Genomic DNA, 15,138 nt, shown 5'->3' with positions numbered 1-15,138 from the left:
AGCCTGGTGACAGAGTGAGACGCTGTCTCAAAACACATACACACACACACACACACACACTTTACATATATGTTTTATATATATGGGAGAGGTTTTGTTTTATTCGCATTACATGCCCCAAACACAAGATTTGACTAGTTATAACAAATATAATGAAAGGCCTGCAAATAGAGCTTATAAATTATTAAATATTTTAATGGACAAATATATAATGAAAAGGACAAAACTTATAGAGTTACACAGATTTGAGCTTTAGTTTTATGTATCAATTGTATGGCCTCAAAAGAGACCTTTAACCTATAAGTCTTTGTTTTTAATCCATAAAACAATGCTAATAATCTCTCTCCAATAGAGTTAGAATTTAAAAAGACCTAACATAAGTGAAGTGCCTTAGACTACATGTCAGACACACAGTGGGCATACAGTAAATAATAATAGCTATTATAATTAACATTTCCTCCCGACAATTCAAGACAGTTTCCTCACCTGCCTAATGAACAGGCTGCCTGAAATCCGGAGGCAACTTTAAGATGACCAATAATACTAATTATCAATAACTGCAAGTTGTCTACTATATGAAAACATTCCAATTCTCCCTCTTCTACTAGCATGGGACCTGGCAGCTACACAATCAATTCACTCACTCAGCAAACATCTATTGAGAACATATTATACCAGACCCTACTTCAGGTTCTGGGAAGACAGCAGTGAATATACAACTCTGGAGAGAAACAAAAACAACTGTATGTCAAGTAATAACAGGCACTACGAGGGGGGAAAAATTCAGGGTGAGGAGACAGTAAAACAGGAAGTACTTCTTTTACAGAGGGTAGTCAGGAATGCCTCTCTGATAGGCGACTATCTGAACAGCCATCTAGATGAAGTGAGAGCTAGCCATGTGGAAATCTGGGAGGAGAGCATTCCAGGCAGAAGGAACAGGAAGCTCAAGGGTCCTCAGGTGGCCTGACAGATGAAAAGAAAGCTGGCCTGTTGGCTGAAGCAGAATGAGCAAAGGAAGAAATTAGGTCAGAAGCAGTGGCAGGCCAGAGCATCTAGAGCCTTATGTATTTTCAACTTTGAATTTCATTTTAAGCAAAGTGGAAAGCCATCGGAGGGTGCTGAGCAGAGGAGTAATAATCATGACTTGTGGGTTTTTTTTGCAGATTCATTAGCTCTTTAGGGGATAAGGGAAGAATATGCTGGAAGGAGAAAATACGAAAGTCTATTAAGAGCCTGTGCATTGCATAAGGAAAAAATCAGTATAATCCCTCACCCAGCAACATACACTGTTAATATTTTGGTGTATTTGGTATTATTTCCTTCAGACGCTGAGGATATCCTCTTCATGCAATTAGTTTTAAAAGCTTCCCAGAAGACTTCACATTTAATAAGTTTGTGTTTGTTTTTATATGCTGTTCAATTAGTACATCCATAAAAATTAACTCTTCCTATGATTCCAATGAGTGGTTCAAAGTTCACAATAGTCAGTAAAATGAAGTACTGGGAAAGCCAAAATAGAGATGTTTTAAAACCAAACTTTTTTTAAAATTTTTAAAGACCTATGCATCTCTATTTAAGTGAATCTATTCTCCATAAAACTAGTCACCTTTATTTTTTATTATATCAGTTATTTAAGTGTAATGCCCATCTGTTCAAGTATATGTTCTACATATCTAAGCAGTATCTAAATGTGTTGCTTATATGCTTACAGGAATAGTGTCAGGTATTAATCTTAAAATCCCACATGGTGATGATGTGGAGAGCTCCCTCCCTTAGACAACACACCCTCCCAAACTTCTGTCTATAGAAAATAGATTTCTTAAGTTAGAGATAAAATTAGAGGAAGAGCGGAAAGGAAATTATGTCAGAGAAGTAATGAAGTAATGAGTCCATAATGCCTTAAAGGCCATGCTAAGGCTTTTAGATATCTTGCTGAACAAGAGAGGAAGCCAGTCAAGGTCCTGAAAACAGGAGTAACAAACTGATATTAATTTGAAAAAGATCATTCTGACTGCTTCCTGGAGAACATATGGAATAAAGGTGGGGGTGGAGTAGAGGAAGACAGGTTTACAAGGATACTACAACAATATAAGTGATAATGTGGCATTAACAAGCCACCCTAAAACTTAGTTACTTGAAACAACCACTGTTTATTATTTCCTGCAATTGTGTGGGTCAGCAGTTTGGGCTCTGATCAGCTGGAACGTTTTTCTACTAACAGCAGTCATCAGGCAGCTCGAATGGGGTGGGAGTCTAAAATGGTCTTGTTCACACATTAGGGGTTTTGGCTTCTCTTGGCTGGGCCTCTTCTCCATGTGGTCTCTCACTCAGCAGTCTAGTCTGGACTCCCTTACACGATGACTAGAATGTCCCGAAAGAGCTAAGGCAGAAGATGTATGCTGTCTTGAGGCCTGGGTTCGAGAAGTATTAGGTTCTGGAAAGACAGCAGTGAATATAAGACTCTGAAGAGAAACAAAAATAACTGTATGTCAAGTAATAATAGGTGCAATGAGGGGGAAAAAATGCAGGGTGAGGAAATAGTAAAAGAGGAAGTACTTATTTTACAGAGGGTACACTCTTTTACAGAGGGTACACTCACACATCTACCACATTCTACTGGCCAAAGCAAGTACAAGGCCAGCCCAGATTCAATGGGTGGTAAACAGACTATTTCCTGGGGGAAGATGGTACAAATTATTATTATTATTATTATTATTAGTTTTGAGACAGAGTCTCACTCTGTCGCCCAGGCTAGAGTGCAGTGACACGATCCCAGCTCACTGCAACCTCTGCCTCCCGGATTCAAGCGATTCTCCTGCCTCAGCTTCCTGAATACCTGGGATACCAGGTGTGTGCCACGACCCCCAGCTAATTTTTGTATTTTTAGTAGAGATGGGGTTTTGCCACGTTGGTGAAGCTGGTCTCGAACTCCTGACTGTCAGGCCTCTGAGCCCAAGCCAAGCCATCGCATCCCCTGTGACTTGCACGTATATGCCCAGATGGCTTGAAGTAACCGAAGACTCACAAAAGAACTGCAAATGCCCTGCCCCGCCTTAACTGATGACACTCCACCACAAAAGAAGTGAAAATGGCCGGTCCTTGCCTTAAGCGACGACATTATCTTGTGAAATTCCTTTTCCTGGCTCATCCTGGCTCAAAAACCTCTCCCACCGAGTACCTTGTGACCCCCACTCCTGCCCGCCAGAGAACAACCCCCCTTTGACTGTAATTTTCCTTTACCCACCCAAATCCTATAAAACGGCCCCACCCTTATCTCCCTTCCCTGACTCTCTTTTCGGACTCAGCCCGCCTGCACCCAGGTGAAATAAACAGCCATGTTGCTCACACAAAGCCTGTTTGGTGGTCTTTTCGCACGGACGTGCATGACACTGACCTCAGGTGATCTGCCCACCTCGGCCTCCCAAAGTGCTGGGATTATAGGCGTGAGCCACTGCACCCAGCCGGTGCAGATTATTATAGTCATGTTTTTCAATCTTTTACACTAAGCAGAGATCATGGGGTTTAAAGGAGTATAATAGTTGCAGTAGTAGTGGTGAGAAGCAGCTGTATTTTATACATTTAATGACAGGACATGCTGATTAACCAAATGTAGAATGACTTTTCAACCCAAGAAGTAGAAGGATACAGCTGTCATTTACTGAGCTATTAGGCGCAGCAGGTTCAGGTGAGGAAAAAAAAGAAAATCAAGAGTTTTGTCTACAATGCCTATTAGATCTCCAAGCAGAGATGTCAAGTAAACAGATTAGAGTTTGGAGTTCACATACTGCTACTTCTCTGCTGGTAGGTGGGAGTGGGCAGAGAAGCAGCCAGGCTTTTATTTGCATGACTAGGCAGAAGTTCTTCTCAACAGTCTGACTTGGTTTCCAGGTTGTCCACTATCTTTTTCTTCCACATTTCTTGTCTTTCAAGAAAGCAGGGAAGCCCCAAAGAAGGTTTAGTTTATGTGGGGAAATAAAACAGATCTTTTTTTTCATTTGAGTTTAGGAGGGTTTTTAAAAATATATATTTACAGAGCTCTTTCAGACCAGTTTGCTATCTGGTAACACAGAAAATAATACCAGGACAGATTAACTCACTAGTAGTCACGAGAAAAAAAAAAAACTTTTTCTTCAAAAATAATAAAAGTAAAAGAGAAGGCTAAGGTCACTGCAGAATTCAAATAAATAGGTCTTCTGGCCACTATCTTTCAAAGGCAAGTTATCTAGAAAATTACTACTCTCACATCTGAAAATAGATGTGAAAAGATAAAATTAATAAAAAGGTTTTTTTGTTTGTGTGTTTCGGAGACAGGGTCTCACTGTGTCACTCAGGCTGGAGGGCAGTGGTGTGATCATAGCTCACCGCAGCCTGGAACTCCTGGGCTCAAGTAATACTCCTGCTTCAGCCTCCCAAGTAGCTGGGACTAGAGGTGGGTACCACCATGCCTGGCTAATTTTTTATTTTATTTTTGTAAAGGCTATTGCTATGTTGCCCAAACTGCCCTTGAATTCCTGGCTTCAAGCGATCCTCCTACTTGGGCTTCCCAAAGTACTGAAATTATAGGCATGAATCACCATGCCTGGCCAAAAGTTTTTTGTTTTTAATTCACATTTAACTTTTCCTATAAGTATGCCAACCATTGAGAATAAGATTTAGGGAAACACGTTTTTTTAAACCATGTCGGCATAATTTCAAAGAATCACTGTTTCGGCCGGGCGCGGTGGCTCAAGCCTGTAATCCCAGCACTTTGGGAGGCCGAGGCGGGCGGATCACGAGGTCAGGAGATTGAGACCATCCTGGCTAACACAGTGAAACCCCGTCTCTACTAAAAAATACAAAAAAAAAAAAACTAGCCGGGCGAGGTGGCGGGCGCCTGTAGTCCCAGCTACTCGGGAGGCTGAGGCAGGAGAATGGCGTAAACCCGGGAGGCGGAGCTTGCAGTGAGCTGAGATCCGGCCACTGCACTCCAGCCTGGGCGACAGAGGGAGACTCCGTCTCAAAAAAAAAAAATGAATCACTGTTTCATAACCCAAAACAAAGACTGTATGTAGGACCAATAAACCATTTCATGTAGCCTTTACCACTAAAGATTGTGAAATACATGTTTTGTAACTATAATTAGTATTATTATTCTAGATGTTTGTGTGTCCCAACATTCAAACATGATTCAAGTGAGTTTACAAGACTATGATTCAATTCAATTCAAGTTATATTAATTTAAAGTCTACTAACACTAGGCTCTAATGGATACAAGAACAAACAGGACCCAATTATACTATAAGTCTTGTAAGCAAGATTATTCAGGCACATAAAGAAATATAAGAAAGTGCATACTTTTAATTTATATTCTAATTCAATGTACAAATGATGTGGTGAGGCTTACTAGAGATATATTCCTAAATAAAACTGGGTATGTTTTAAAAACAGAAAAATACAAATTAGGATGTGAGGTTGAAGAGTAGGGGAGAAATACTGATACATAATACACAGATAAACCTCAAAAACATTATGCTATGTAAAATACACCTGACAAAAAAGACCACTTATTGGCCAGGCGCAGCGGCTCACGCCTGTAACCCCAGCACTTTGGGATGCTGAGACGGGTGGATCACCTGAGGTCAGAAGTTCAAGACTAGCCTGACCAACATGGTGAAATCTTGTCTCTATTAAAAATATAAAAAAAATTAGCAGGGCATAGTGGCGCACACCTGTAGTCCCAACTACTTGAGAGGCTGAGGCAGGAGAATCGCTTGAACTCAGGAGGCGGAGGTTGCAGTGATCGCAACTACTGCATTCCACCCTGGGCAACAAGAGTGAAGTTCCATCTCAAAAAAAAAACCAAGAACCAAAAAAACACTTATTGTATGATTCCATTTATTTTTTTCCCTTTTAAAATTTTTCTTGGTTTTTATGCTAATCTTCTCTGTACCCTTCCAATTTTAGTACATGTGTTGCAAGCATGTATTATTCCAGTTGTATGAGATATTCAGAAAAGGCATTTGGAGACAACATGGATTAGTGGTTGCCTTGGGCTGGGGGTGGGAAGAAGGATTAACTGTAAATGGGCATGGGGGATCTTAATGTTGTGATAGAAATGTTCTAGAAATGGATGGTTGTGATTACTGCAAAACTTGGCAAATTTACTAAAAATAACTGCATTGTACATCTTAAATTAGTGAATTTTATGATATGCAAACTGTGTCTCGATAAAGTTGTCTTTTAAAAACCAAAGGCAAAATTAAAACTTTTACAGACATACAAAAACTGAAATGATTCAGTCCAGCTGACCTGCACTACAATAAACGTTAAAAGAGGCCCTTTCAGGCAGAAGGAAATGACACTGGATGGATTTATAAAAAGAAATGAAGAGAACTAGAAATGGTAACTATAGGAATAAATGTATATATTTGGGGTTTTTAAAAACTAAATCTTTAAAAGCTATTAATATAATCAGCCGTTTAAACACAGTAGCAATATAGTGTGAGGTTTACAACATATAAAATGCACAACAATAGCATACAGGCAGAGATGGAAGAGATAGAAGTATACTCTTATAAGGTATTATATATGAAACAGTACATAACTTGAAGGTGGACTATAACTCAAAGATGCATGTTATAAGCCCTAAAGCAATCAATAAAATAACAAAAAAAATTACTAGTAATAAGCCAATAAAGGAGATAAAATAGAATCATTTTTAAAAATCAAAATAAAAAAATTGTAAAGATCAATTAATTCAAAAGAAGGTCAAAGGAGGAAAATGGAACAAAGAAGAGGACAGAAAATAAAACAAATAGCAAATGATAGACTTAAGCCTAACCATATCAATAATCACATTAAATGTAAATGATCAAAACCCCCCATTAAAAGGCAGAGATTTTCAGGTTGGATTTAAAAAGACCCAAATATACGCTCTTTATGAGAATCACAATTTAAATATAAGACATATACACATTAAAAGGACAGAGAAAGATACACCATGCTAACAATAATCAAAAGAAAGATTAGTGCCCATGTTAATATCTGCCAAAGCAGATTTTAGAGCAAACAATATCACCGGGGATAAAAAAGTCATTTCATAATGTTAAATGAGCCAATTGGTCAATAGGATATCACAATCCTAAATGTTTTATGCACCTAATTACAGAGATGCAAAATACATGAGGCAAAAACTGATAGAACTACAAGGAGAAATAAATCACAATTATAGTTATACCTCTCTTAATAACTGAGAGAACAAACAGAGAAGAACATAGAGGACTTGAACAACACTACCAACTTGCCTTAATTGACATTTATGGAGCATTATGACATAACAGAATACTCCACCCAGCAACAAAGAGCACAATACATTGCTGAGTACAGACACATTTTTCGGAAGCACACATGGAACACTACTCAGACCACATTCTAGGCTCTAAAACAAGCCTGAATACATTTTAAAGGATTTAAGTCATACAAAGTATGTTCTCTGATCACAAGGAAATTTGAAATCAATAACAGAAAGATATCTGGAAAACCCCCAAATAAATGGAAACTAAATCCATGGGGTCAAAGATGAAATCAAAAGTGAAATTAGAAAATAATTTGAATTCTGAAGGGTGGAAGCTGCAGTGAGCCAAGATCACGCCATTGCACTCCAGCCTGGGCAAAGAGTAAAACTGCCTTAAAACAAAAGAAAATGATCTGTTTGTTCTTTGGGAAAGGGTCTTGCTCTGTAACCCAGACTGGAGTGCAATGGCACAATCATGGCTCAATGCAGCCTTGAACTCCTGGGCTCATGGGATCCTCCCATCTCAGCCTCCTGAGTAGGTTGGACTTCAGACACAAGCCACCATGCCCATCTAATTTTTTGTATTTTTTGTAGAGAGAGAGTTCTTGCAGGCATGGTGGCTCACGACCGTAATCCCAGCACTTTGGGAGGCCGAGATGGGTGGATCGCTTGAGGTCAGGAGTTCAAGACCAGCCTGGCCAACATGGCAAAACCTCATCTCTACTAAAAACACAAAAATTAGCCGGGCGTGGTGGCACATGCCTATAATCCCAGCTACTCAAGAGGCTGAGGCAGGAGAATTGCTTGAACCCAGGAGGAGGAGGTTGCAGTGATCCAAGATCACCACAGCGCACTCCAGCTTGGGCAACAAAATGAGACTCCGTCTCAAAAAAAAAAAAAACAAAAACAAAAAGAGAGACAAGCCTCCCAAAGTGCTGGTAGTACAGACGTGAGCCACTGTGCCCAGCCCAAGAAAATAATTTGAATTGAATGACAACGACAACACAACATACTAAAATTGATAGAATAAAACTACAGCAATATTTGGAGGTAAATTTGTAGGACTAACTAACTAAGAAAGGGCTCAAATAAATGACCTTGGTTTCCATATTAATCTAGAAAAAGAGCGTATTAAACACAAAGCAAAAGAAAGGAGACAGTAAAGATCAGACAGGAAAACAACAAAACAGAAAAGAGAAAAATCAATGAAATAGAAAACGGGTTCTTTCAAGATCAATAAAATACTTCAGAATCAACTGTGTCAAGCTAGTGTGTACAATGACAGTGCTTAAGTTATTTATCTTAATCTGTCTCTAAATTTGAAGAAGTTATGCAGGAGACACAAGGAAGTATTTGGTACAGACTCAAAGGTTAGAGTCCGCTCCACAAATTTGTCTGAAAAAATATAAAAGGTATACCTGTCCTTGGACAAACAACATAGCTCTTTTGAACAATACTTTCCTCAGAAGTAAAGGGACTGAATGAAATTATCTTTTTTTTTTTTTTTTTTTTTTTTTTTGGTTGAGATGGAGTCTCGCTTCGTCGCCCAGACTGGAGTGCAGTGGCCAGATCTCAGCTCACTGCAAGCTCCGCCTCCCGGGTTTACGCCATTCTCCTGCCTCAGCCTCCCGAGTAGCTGGGTCTACAGGCGCCCGCCACCTCACCCGGCTAGTTTTTTGTATTTTTTCTTTTTTTAGTAGAGACGGGGTTTCCCCGGGTTAGCCAGGATGGTCTCGATCTCCTGACCTCATGATCCGCCCCTCTCGGCCTCCCAAAGTGCTGGGATTACAGGCTTGAGCCACCGCGCCCGGCCAAGATTATCTTTAAAATCTCTTTAAGTTCTAAGATTCTCTACATGCAAAGAAGAGATACACATCTACTAACAGCTCAAGATGACCCGAACAAGAAGATATTCTGATAAAACCTTGGGAACCAGAATTAGCACTTTCCTCAAAAATAACCATCTTGACCAAAGAGAAGAAGTTATTCAATCCACTCATACTTTAAATATCAACCCTGGGGAAAAAAATTATAGAATTTCTGTCTAATTTAAAATCAAGGACCAATATTACTAATTACTTAATCTTTGCTTCTCAGCTTATCACTCCTGTGAGATGGCCATCTTACATGCATTACCCTCTTCCTCAATTTCGTCCTTAGTATTACTTCTGGTGAAGTGGGGGGGGGGGGTGTCTCTAATTACAAAATTAGGAAGTTACAGAAGGTGAGATGGAATGAGGGCCTCTTGGTAATCAACAATTTGTTCAACTTACAGTGGGTCAGGTATTTTTATTGTCTGAGATATTTAGGAATCTTCTGCCGCTGCCTTTTAAAAGAAAAGTACTTTATATAAATATACTATAAACAGGACTGAAATCTGCCCTGAGTGTCCAGATCTGGACACCAAATAGATTAGTCATTCATTGTACAGTGGTTAACAGCATGGGCTTTGGAGCCAAAACCCTTGAATTCCAATTCTTACCATATTACTTACTGGCTCTAGAACCGTAGACAAATTAACCTTTATGGGGATCATTATTAAGATTAAATGAATACATACATGTAAAGATATAATTATGATCTTCTCCTCCTAGTTTGATAGAGAATACCATAATCTAAGAACATCCTATAGGCCGAGTGCAGTGGCTCATGCCTGTAATCCCAGCACTTGGGGAGGCCAAGACGGGTGGACTGCCTGACGTTAGAAGTTGGAGACCAGCCTGACCAACATGGTGAAACCCCGTCTCTACCAAAAATACAAAAAAAAATTAGCTGGGCGTGGTGGTCAGCGCCTGTAATCACAGCTACCTGGGAGGCTGAGGCAGGAGAATCGCTTGAACCTGGGAGGCGGAGGCTGCAGTGAGCCAAGATCCCACGCACCATTGCACTCCAGCCTGGGCAACAAGAGTGAAACTCCGACTCAAAAAAATATATATAAATAAAAAAAAATCCTATAAAAATTACTAAAACAGCACTTTTAATTAAAACTCACACTTCCCTCCATTTAAGTCCTCCTATAAATATATCTATACATATTTCAGTGGGAGGGTCAGTACTTACGAAAACAAATACATACAAGTAGTTTAAAGGATAGTTTTAATATGAGTAAATACACTTTTATGCTCAACTATTTTATACTCCAGTGACACTGCAGACCTCCCAAATTCTCTCTAGTTAAAATCAGATAACTCAGAACTTAATACAGCCTCTACATAAGACCTTTCACCACCAACTATTTTAAGATTCTGCCAAGCATCAGGCCATAGTTGTAGAATGTTTTAACTTAATGAAACTGTAGGATATAAACTCTCCGGTATGGGTCTCAAGCCTAACTAAGTGATCTCCAAAAATATGCCGACCCCTTTATCCCCCTACACCATTATGGCCCAAACAATTACAGTTCCATTGACCCTCATAGCTCACTCAAGTTATATGAAAGAACGGAAAGATGTGGGTCACGTTCCAATATTAACAACTGTGGACCTAACCAAAAGGACCTATTCCTCAGAGTCTCACTTCCTCCACCTGTAGAGATACCTGTGCTCTCACATACTGAAAGAATTAAAGGAGAGGGTGAATGAAATGTTCTCTCTATCCCACTAGCACATGGCATTTCTCAATTCATGTTCATTGCGCTTTCTTTATTTGAAGCAGGTGAAAGAAATCAGAAGCAATTTAAGACTTTCCACAGCAACGCTTGATCTCATTTTTTAATATTTTTGACAAAAACCATCTACAGGTTAAGCTGTGGAATCTCAACATAAAAGCACATTTTTAGTGCTCCTTCAGCTTTACTTCAAAACCACTATGGGAATTAAAATAGAGTAGGAATAATCTTCTGACGGAATAGGAATGATATAACTTTTGGAATAAACGCTCACTTCACAGTAAATAAGAAGATTAAAGAAGGTATCATCATAAGTTGATGAGAATCCTATGATCACTATCACTTTCTGGAAGCAGCTCCCAGAAATATTTAAATCTAGTAATTTTAATAGACTCAAACATCATTTTTAGTAAACATTCTGGTATCCAAAAGGATGAGACTAAATAATGATATTGAAAAGATTACTATTATTTGGAAATGCATTCCACAACTAATTTATTCTGGGCCTACCTGCAGGGATAGTCGTCTCAAAATTAAGCGTTCTATAGGTACAAAGTAATTTTAAGAGTGGATGTTTTAATTTTAAAACTTACCCTTAAATTTTCTGAACCAAAGCATTCTCTTCCATGTATAGAACTAAGGCTTTAACCAAATACTTGGTTGAAAGCTGTACAAGGCCGGGCGCGGTGGCTCAAGCCTGTAATCCCAGCACTTTGGGAGGCCGAGACGGGCGGATCACGAGGTCAGGAGATCGAGACCATCCTGGCTAACACGGTGAAACCCCGTCTCTACTAAAAAATACAAAAAACTAGCCGGGCGAGGTGGCGGGCGCCTGTAGTCCCAGCTACTCCGGAGGCTGAGGCAGGAGAATGGCGTAAACCCGGGAGGCGGAGCTTGCAGTGAGCTGAGATCCGGCCACTGCACTCCAGCCTGGGCGACAGAGCCAGACTCAGTCTCAAAAAAAAAAAAAAAAAAAGAAAGAAAGCTGTACAAATCCAAATATAATTGAAGTCTTGATTCTGCCACTTTCAAGAGTGGGTGGTACAAATTCTTCTCATTCATAACATTAGTTTCTAGCTCATGTGGTTCTTTATTCAAAGAATACTATTAACAGTCCTTCATAAAATGGTAGATTCAGTCTAAGGACTAAGAGTAGATCATTCTGGAATAACAAGGGATTACGTTTACAAACACCACTTACCATTTGGTCCTAGGTTTTCATAAAAAATTGATATAGGCAGCGGATGTACACAGAACAACCTAGGTGAGGCTGGTTTAAGTGTAAAATATCCACATACTCAAAGTCTGAGAACAATTGACTTAAGACAAAACAATCTTGGAGAAATTGCCCAATATCACAAATATAGCAATCACCCCTAAACGGTGTTTTGATTAATGACAACCAATTTCCTTCAATCTTAAAGGCAACCAATTCAAGCCAGTAGGTTAAATCCTTGAAGTACACTGCAATGCTACTCCTTTTTTCCAGGGAATCAGGTGAGAATTTTGTGCTAAGAACTAATCACGGAAATGGAAGTAACGAAAACAAGACGCCAAAATATGAGTGTAAGAAATATAAGCCTCCTTAATAATCAGTCAAGAAAAAGATAATCAGGTTACGTCTCCTCCCACCCATTCGTTCTGTCTTAACCTTTTGCAAAAGTCGGCTGGATTCAGAGGAGAAATAAATGAACTTTACAACGAGTCAAGTACCACCAAAAAATCAAAAGCGGGAGCTCACTAGTCCTCCAGGTCTGACCCGCCTCCAGCCCGAGGCCACCAAAAGACACACCTCCCTTCCCCCAACCCGCCGCAGCCGGCTCTACAGGTAACAGGCGTTTCTTCTCGCGCTGTTTGAACAAAAACAATCCAGGAGGAACACGTTTGGTTTTTTTAAAAAATGAACAAAACCCAAAAAGGCCACAAACACAACCTACACCTTCTAAGAAGAAGCCGGACTACTCCCGTTCTGCACGTTCCTCCCCAGGAGGATGTGGACCCCCCGGGTCGGCGGGAACCAGGAAGCTCTGGGGCCTCCCTGGGCCAGACCCGCACCCGGGAAGCCGCCGCGAGGCTTCAGGAGCCCCAGGTCGCCCGAAGGCCGCGCCGCAGGCTCGAACAAAGGGCGGGTGCAGCGGCCTCGGCGCTTCCGAGCGCGGTCGGGGCCGGACGCCCGGCGTGCGGCGCCGGCTCCACAGAGGCGGCGGGCGCGGGGCTCCGAGGCCTGTCTCGCGCCCGAGCCGCGGCCCGCGCCCGCCGCAGCCCCCGGGGACGGTACTCACACACGCAGAGCTCCACCACGTACGCGTAGTAGGACCAGACGACCACGAAGGTGATGAAGAGCACCGGCACCCAGCCCACCACGCGCTGGCAGCAGCGCCACAGCGTCCAGGGCGCCATGTTCCGCGGGCGGCTGCCGAGCCCCGCGTCCCACCGTTCTGGGGAGCGCGGGAGCCCCGGCGGCGGCGGTGGCGACTCGGGCGCTCCGGGCGGCTCCTGGTCCAGCTCCCCTGCCTTCGAGGCAGGGCTTGTGGGAGCAAAAGTCCGAGGCGCCGCCGGGACTCCTCCCGTCCCGGCGCCCGGCCAGGTCCCGCCCCCACCCCACATCCCGTGGCCCCCCTCCCCCCGCGTCCGTCCCCGCCCGCCCGCCGCGGGCCGCGGGCCGCCCCCGGTCTCCGCGCCGTTGGGGGCGGGGCTTCCGCGGCCGGGGAGGCCGGGAGGGGGCGGGGCCGCGGCTCGGGACCGCCCATGGGGCGTGGCGGGGCTGGATGTGGACAGGCTGGGCGGACGCGGGAGGTCGGGGCAGGAGGGGAGAAAAACACGCCCTTGATGGATGAGAGGGACAGGGGATGGCCGTCGTGGATCGAGACTCGTTGGGGGAGGGAGACTATGGAAATGATTTCATAGCTGATTTGTGGATCTTGGGCCTCTGTGTACACAAGTTGCTCCACTGGGGTTCCTGGGACATTTAGTTGAGGCACCGTTTCAAACATGACAAAGCCATTCCCCACTCAGTGTGCGAAGAATGCACTTTGTCAGAAGGCTCCTCCTGTGATTTTTATGTCCATCTTGGCGGAACCCCTCCGTTTCCTGAAGATGGAATGGTAGATATCTGTAATTTCGGGTGGAAGCCGTGTAGGGTCCATCAGTTTGATTCGTAACCCAAATTTAAGATTGAGTAGCAAGAAGGAAAGAGCATGTAAATGGCCCTCTCGTCCCGCAAACGACTACGGAAATTTAAAGAATTTATTTACCACTTGAGATTGCTAAGCAATGACGATAATCATATAGAACCCAGAAACATCACTGTGAAGACTTCATAATGCAAGGTCAGACGCATTAGAAGGGATTCCAGACCGCAGTCTTAATACCAGTTCCTGCTACTAGCATTCAGTTTTGGTTAGAATGAGTTTTTGTGTTTGTTTTTTGAAACAGGGTCTTCTCACTCTGTTGCCCAAGCTGGAGTGCAGTGGCGCGATCTGGGCTCACTGAAGCCTCGACCTCCTGGCTAAAGCAGTCCTCCTGCTTCAGCCTCCAGAGTAGCCGGGACTACAGGCCCACCACCATGCCCAGCTAATGTTTGTATTTTGTGTAAAAACTAGGTTTCGCCCTGTTGCCATGCTGGCCCTGAACTCCAAGGCTCAAGGAGTCCCAACCCCTCTCTCCACCTCCACCTCCCAAAGTAGTGCTGAGATTACAGGTGTGAGCCCCCACACCCGGCCTACACTGAGCTTTAAATTAGCTACTGCTCACTGAAGTCTCCATGAAGAAGACTTCTCCCTTTGCAGTGTCAGAGAAATGTAGTAAAAGCGAGTAATTATTTAATCACTGCATACTGCTGCTTGAGTAATAAAGCATGTATAAAAGATTCTGTTATCCCCGATTTTGTGCCTTAAAAATCCTATCAGTTAGTGGCCTAGTCGACAGTAGGTTCAGGGCATTCAAGTGGTTCAGGTTCAACTAGTTTGCCAGAGAGGCTGCTTGGGAGGGTTAGACCTCAACATACAATTCGGATGGACGTGGAAGAACATAAAGCCCTTTCTCCTCTGTCATCTCTACCTACCAAAATCGTGCTGCTAGAGCTCAGCACAAAGCCATGTCCTTTACAAGCCCCAGGGCTGTTAGAAATGATCTTTCATGACATTTTGTTTATAACCCAGCTATAAAACTGTCACATTCATTTTCTAGGGTGACTATAACAGAGTACCACAAAACGGGAGAATAATAGAAATTTGTTGTCTCACAGTTTAGGAGGGTA

The 15,138-nt window shown here is 42.4% G+C and overlaps 1 protein-coding gene across 11 annotated transcripts in view; it reads right to left on the bottom strand.

The window, feature by feature from the left end:
• Positions 1-13,888, bottom strand: part of LOC105490273 (zinc finger DHHC-type palmitoyltransferase 20) — a 90,531-nt gene extending 76,643 nt beyond the window's left edge. For 6 of the 11 annotated variants that reach the window (XR_011614992.1, XR_011614993.1, XM_071081566.1 and 3 more), the window contains exon 1: positions 13,163-13,888. Coding sequence is in view for 8 of the 11 variants with exons in the window: in XM_071081566.1 (XP_070937667.1) it covers positions 13,163-13,873 (711 nt within the window). In the remaining 3 variants the exon portion in view is untranslated. The remainder of the gene's footprint in view (positions 1-13,162) is intronic. The other 5 variants (XM_011755725.3, XM_011755726.3, XM_011755728.3 and 2 more) reach the window with 2 other exon arrangements.
• Between the last annotated feature and the right edge of the window lie 1,250 nt (positions 13,889-15,138).

Source organism: Macaca nemestrina, chromosome 16, assembly GCF_043159975.1.
Source record: "Macaca nemestrina isolate mMacNem1 chromosome 16, mMacNem.hap1, whole genome shotgun sequence".
Lineage (NCBI taxonomy): Eukaryota > Metazoa > Chordata > Mammalia > Primates > Cercopithecidae > Macaca > Macaca nemestrina.
This window is presented reverse-complemented; position numbering and strand designations above follow the sequence as displayed.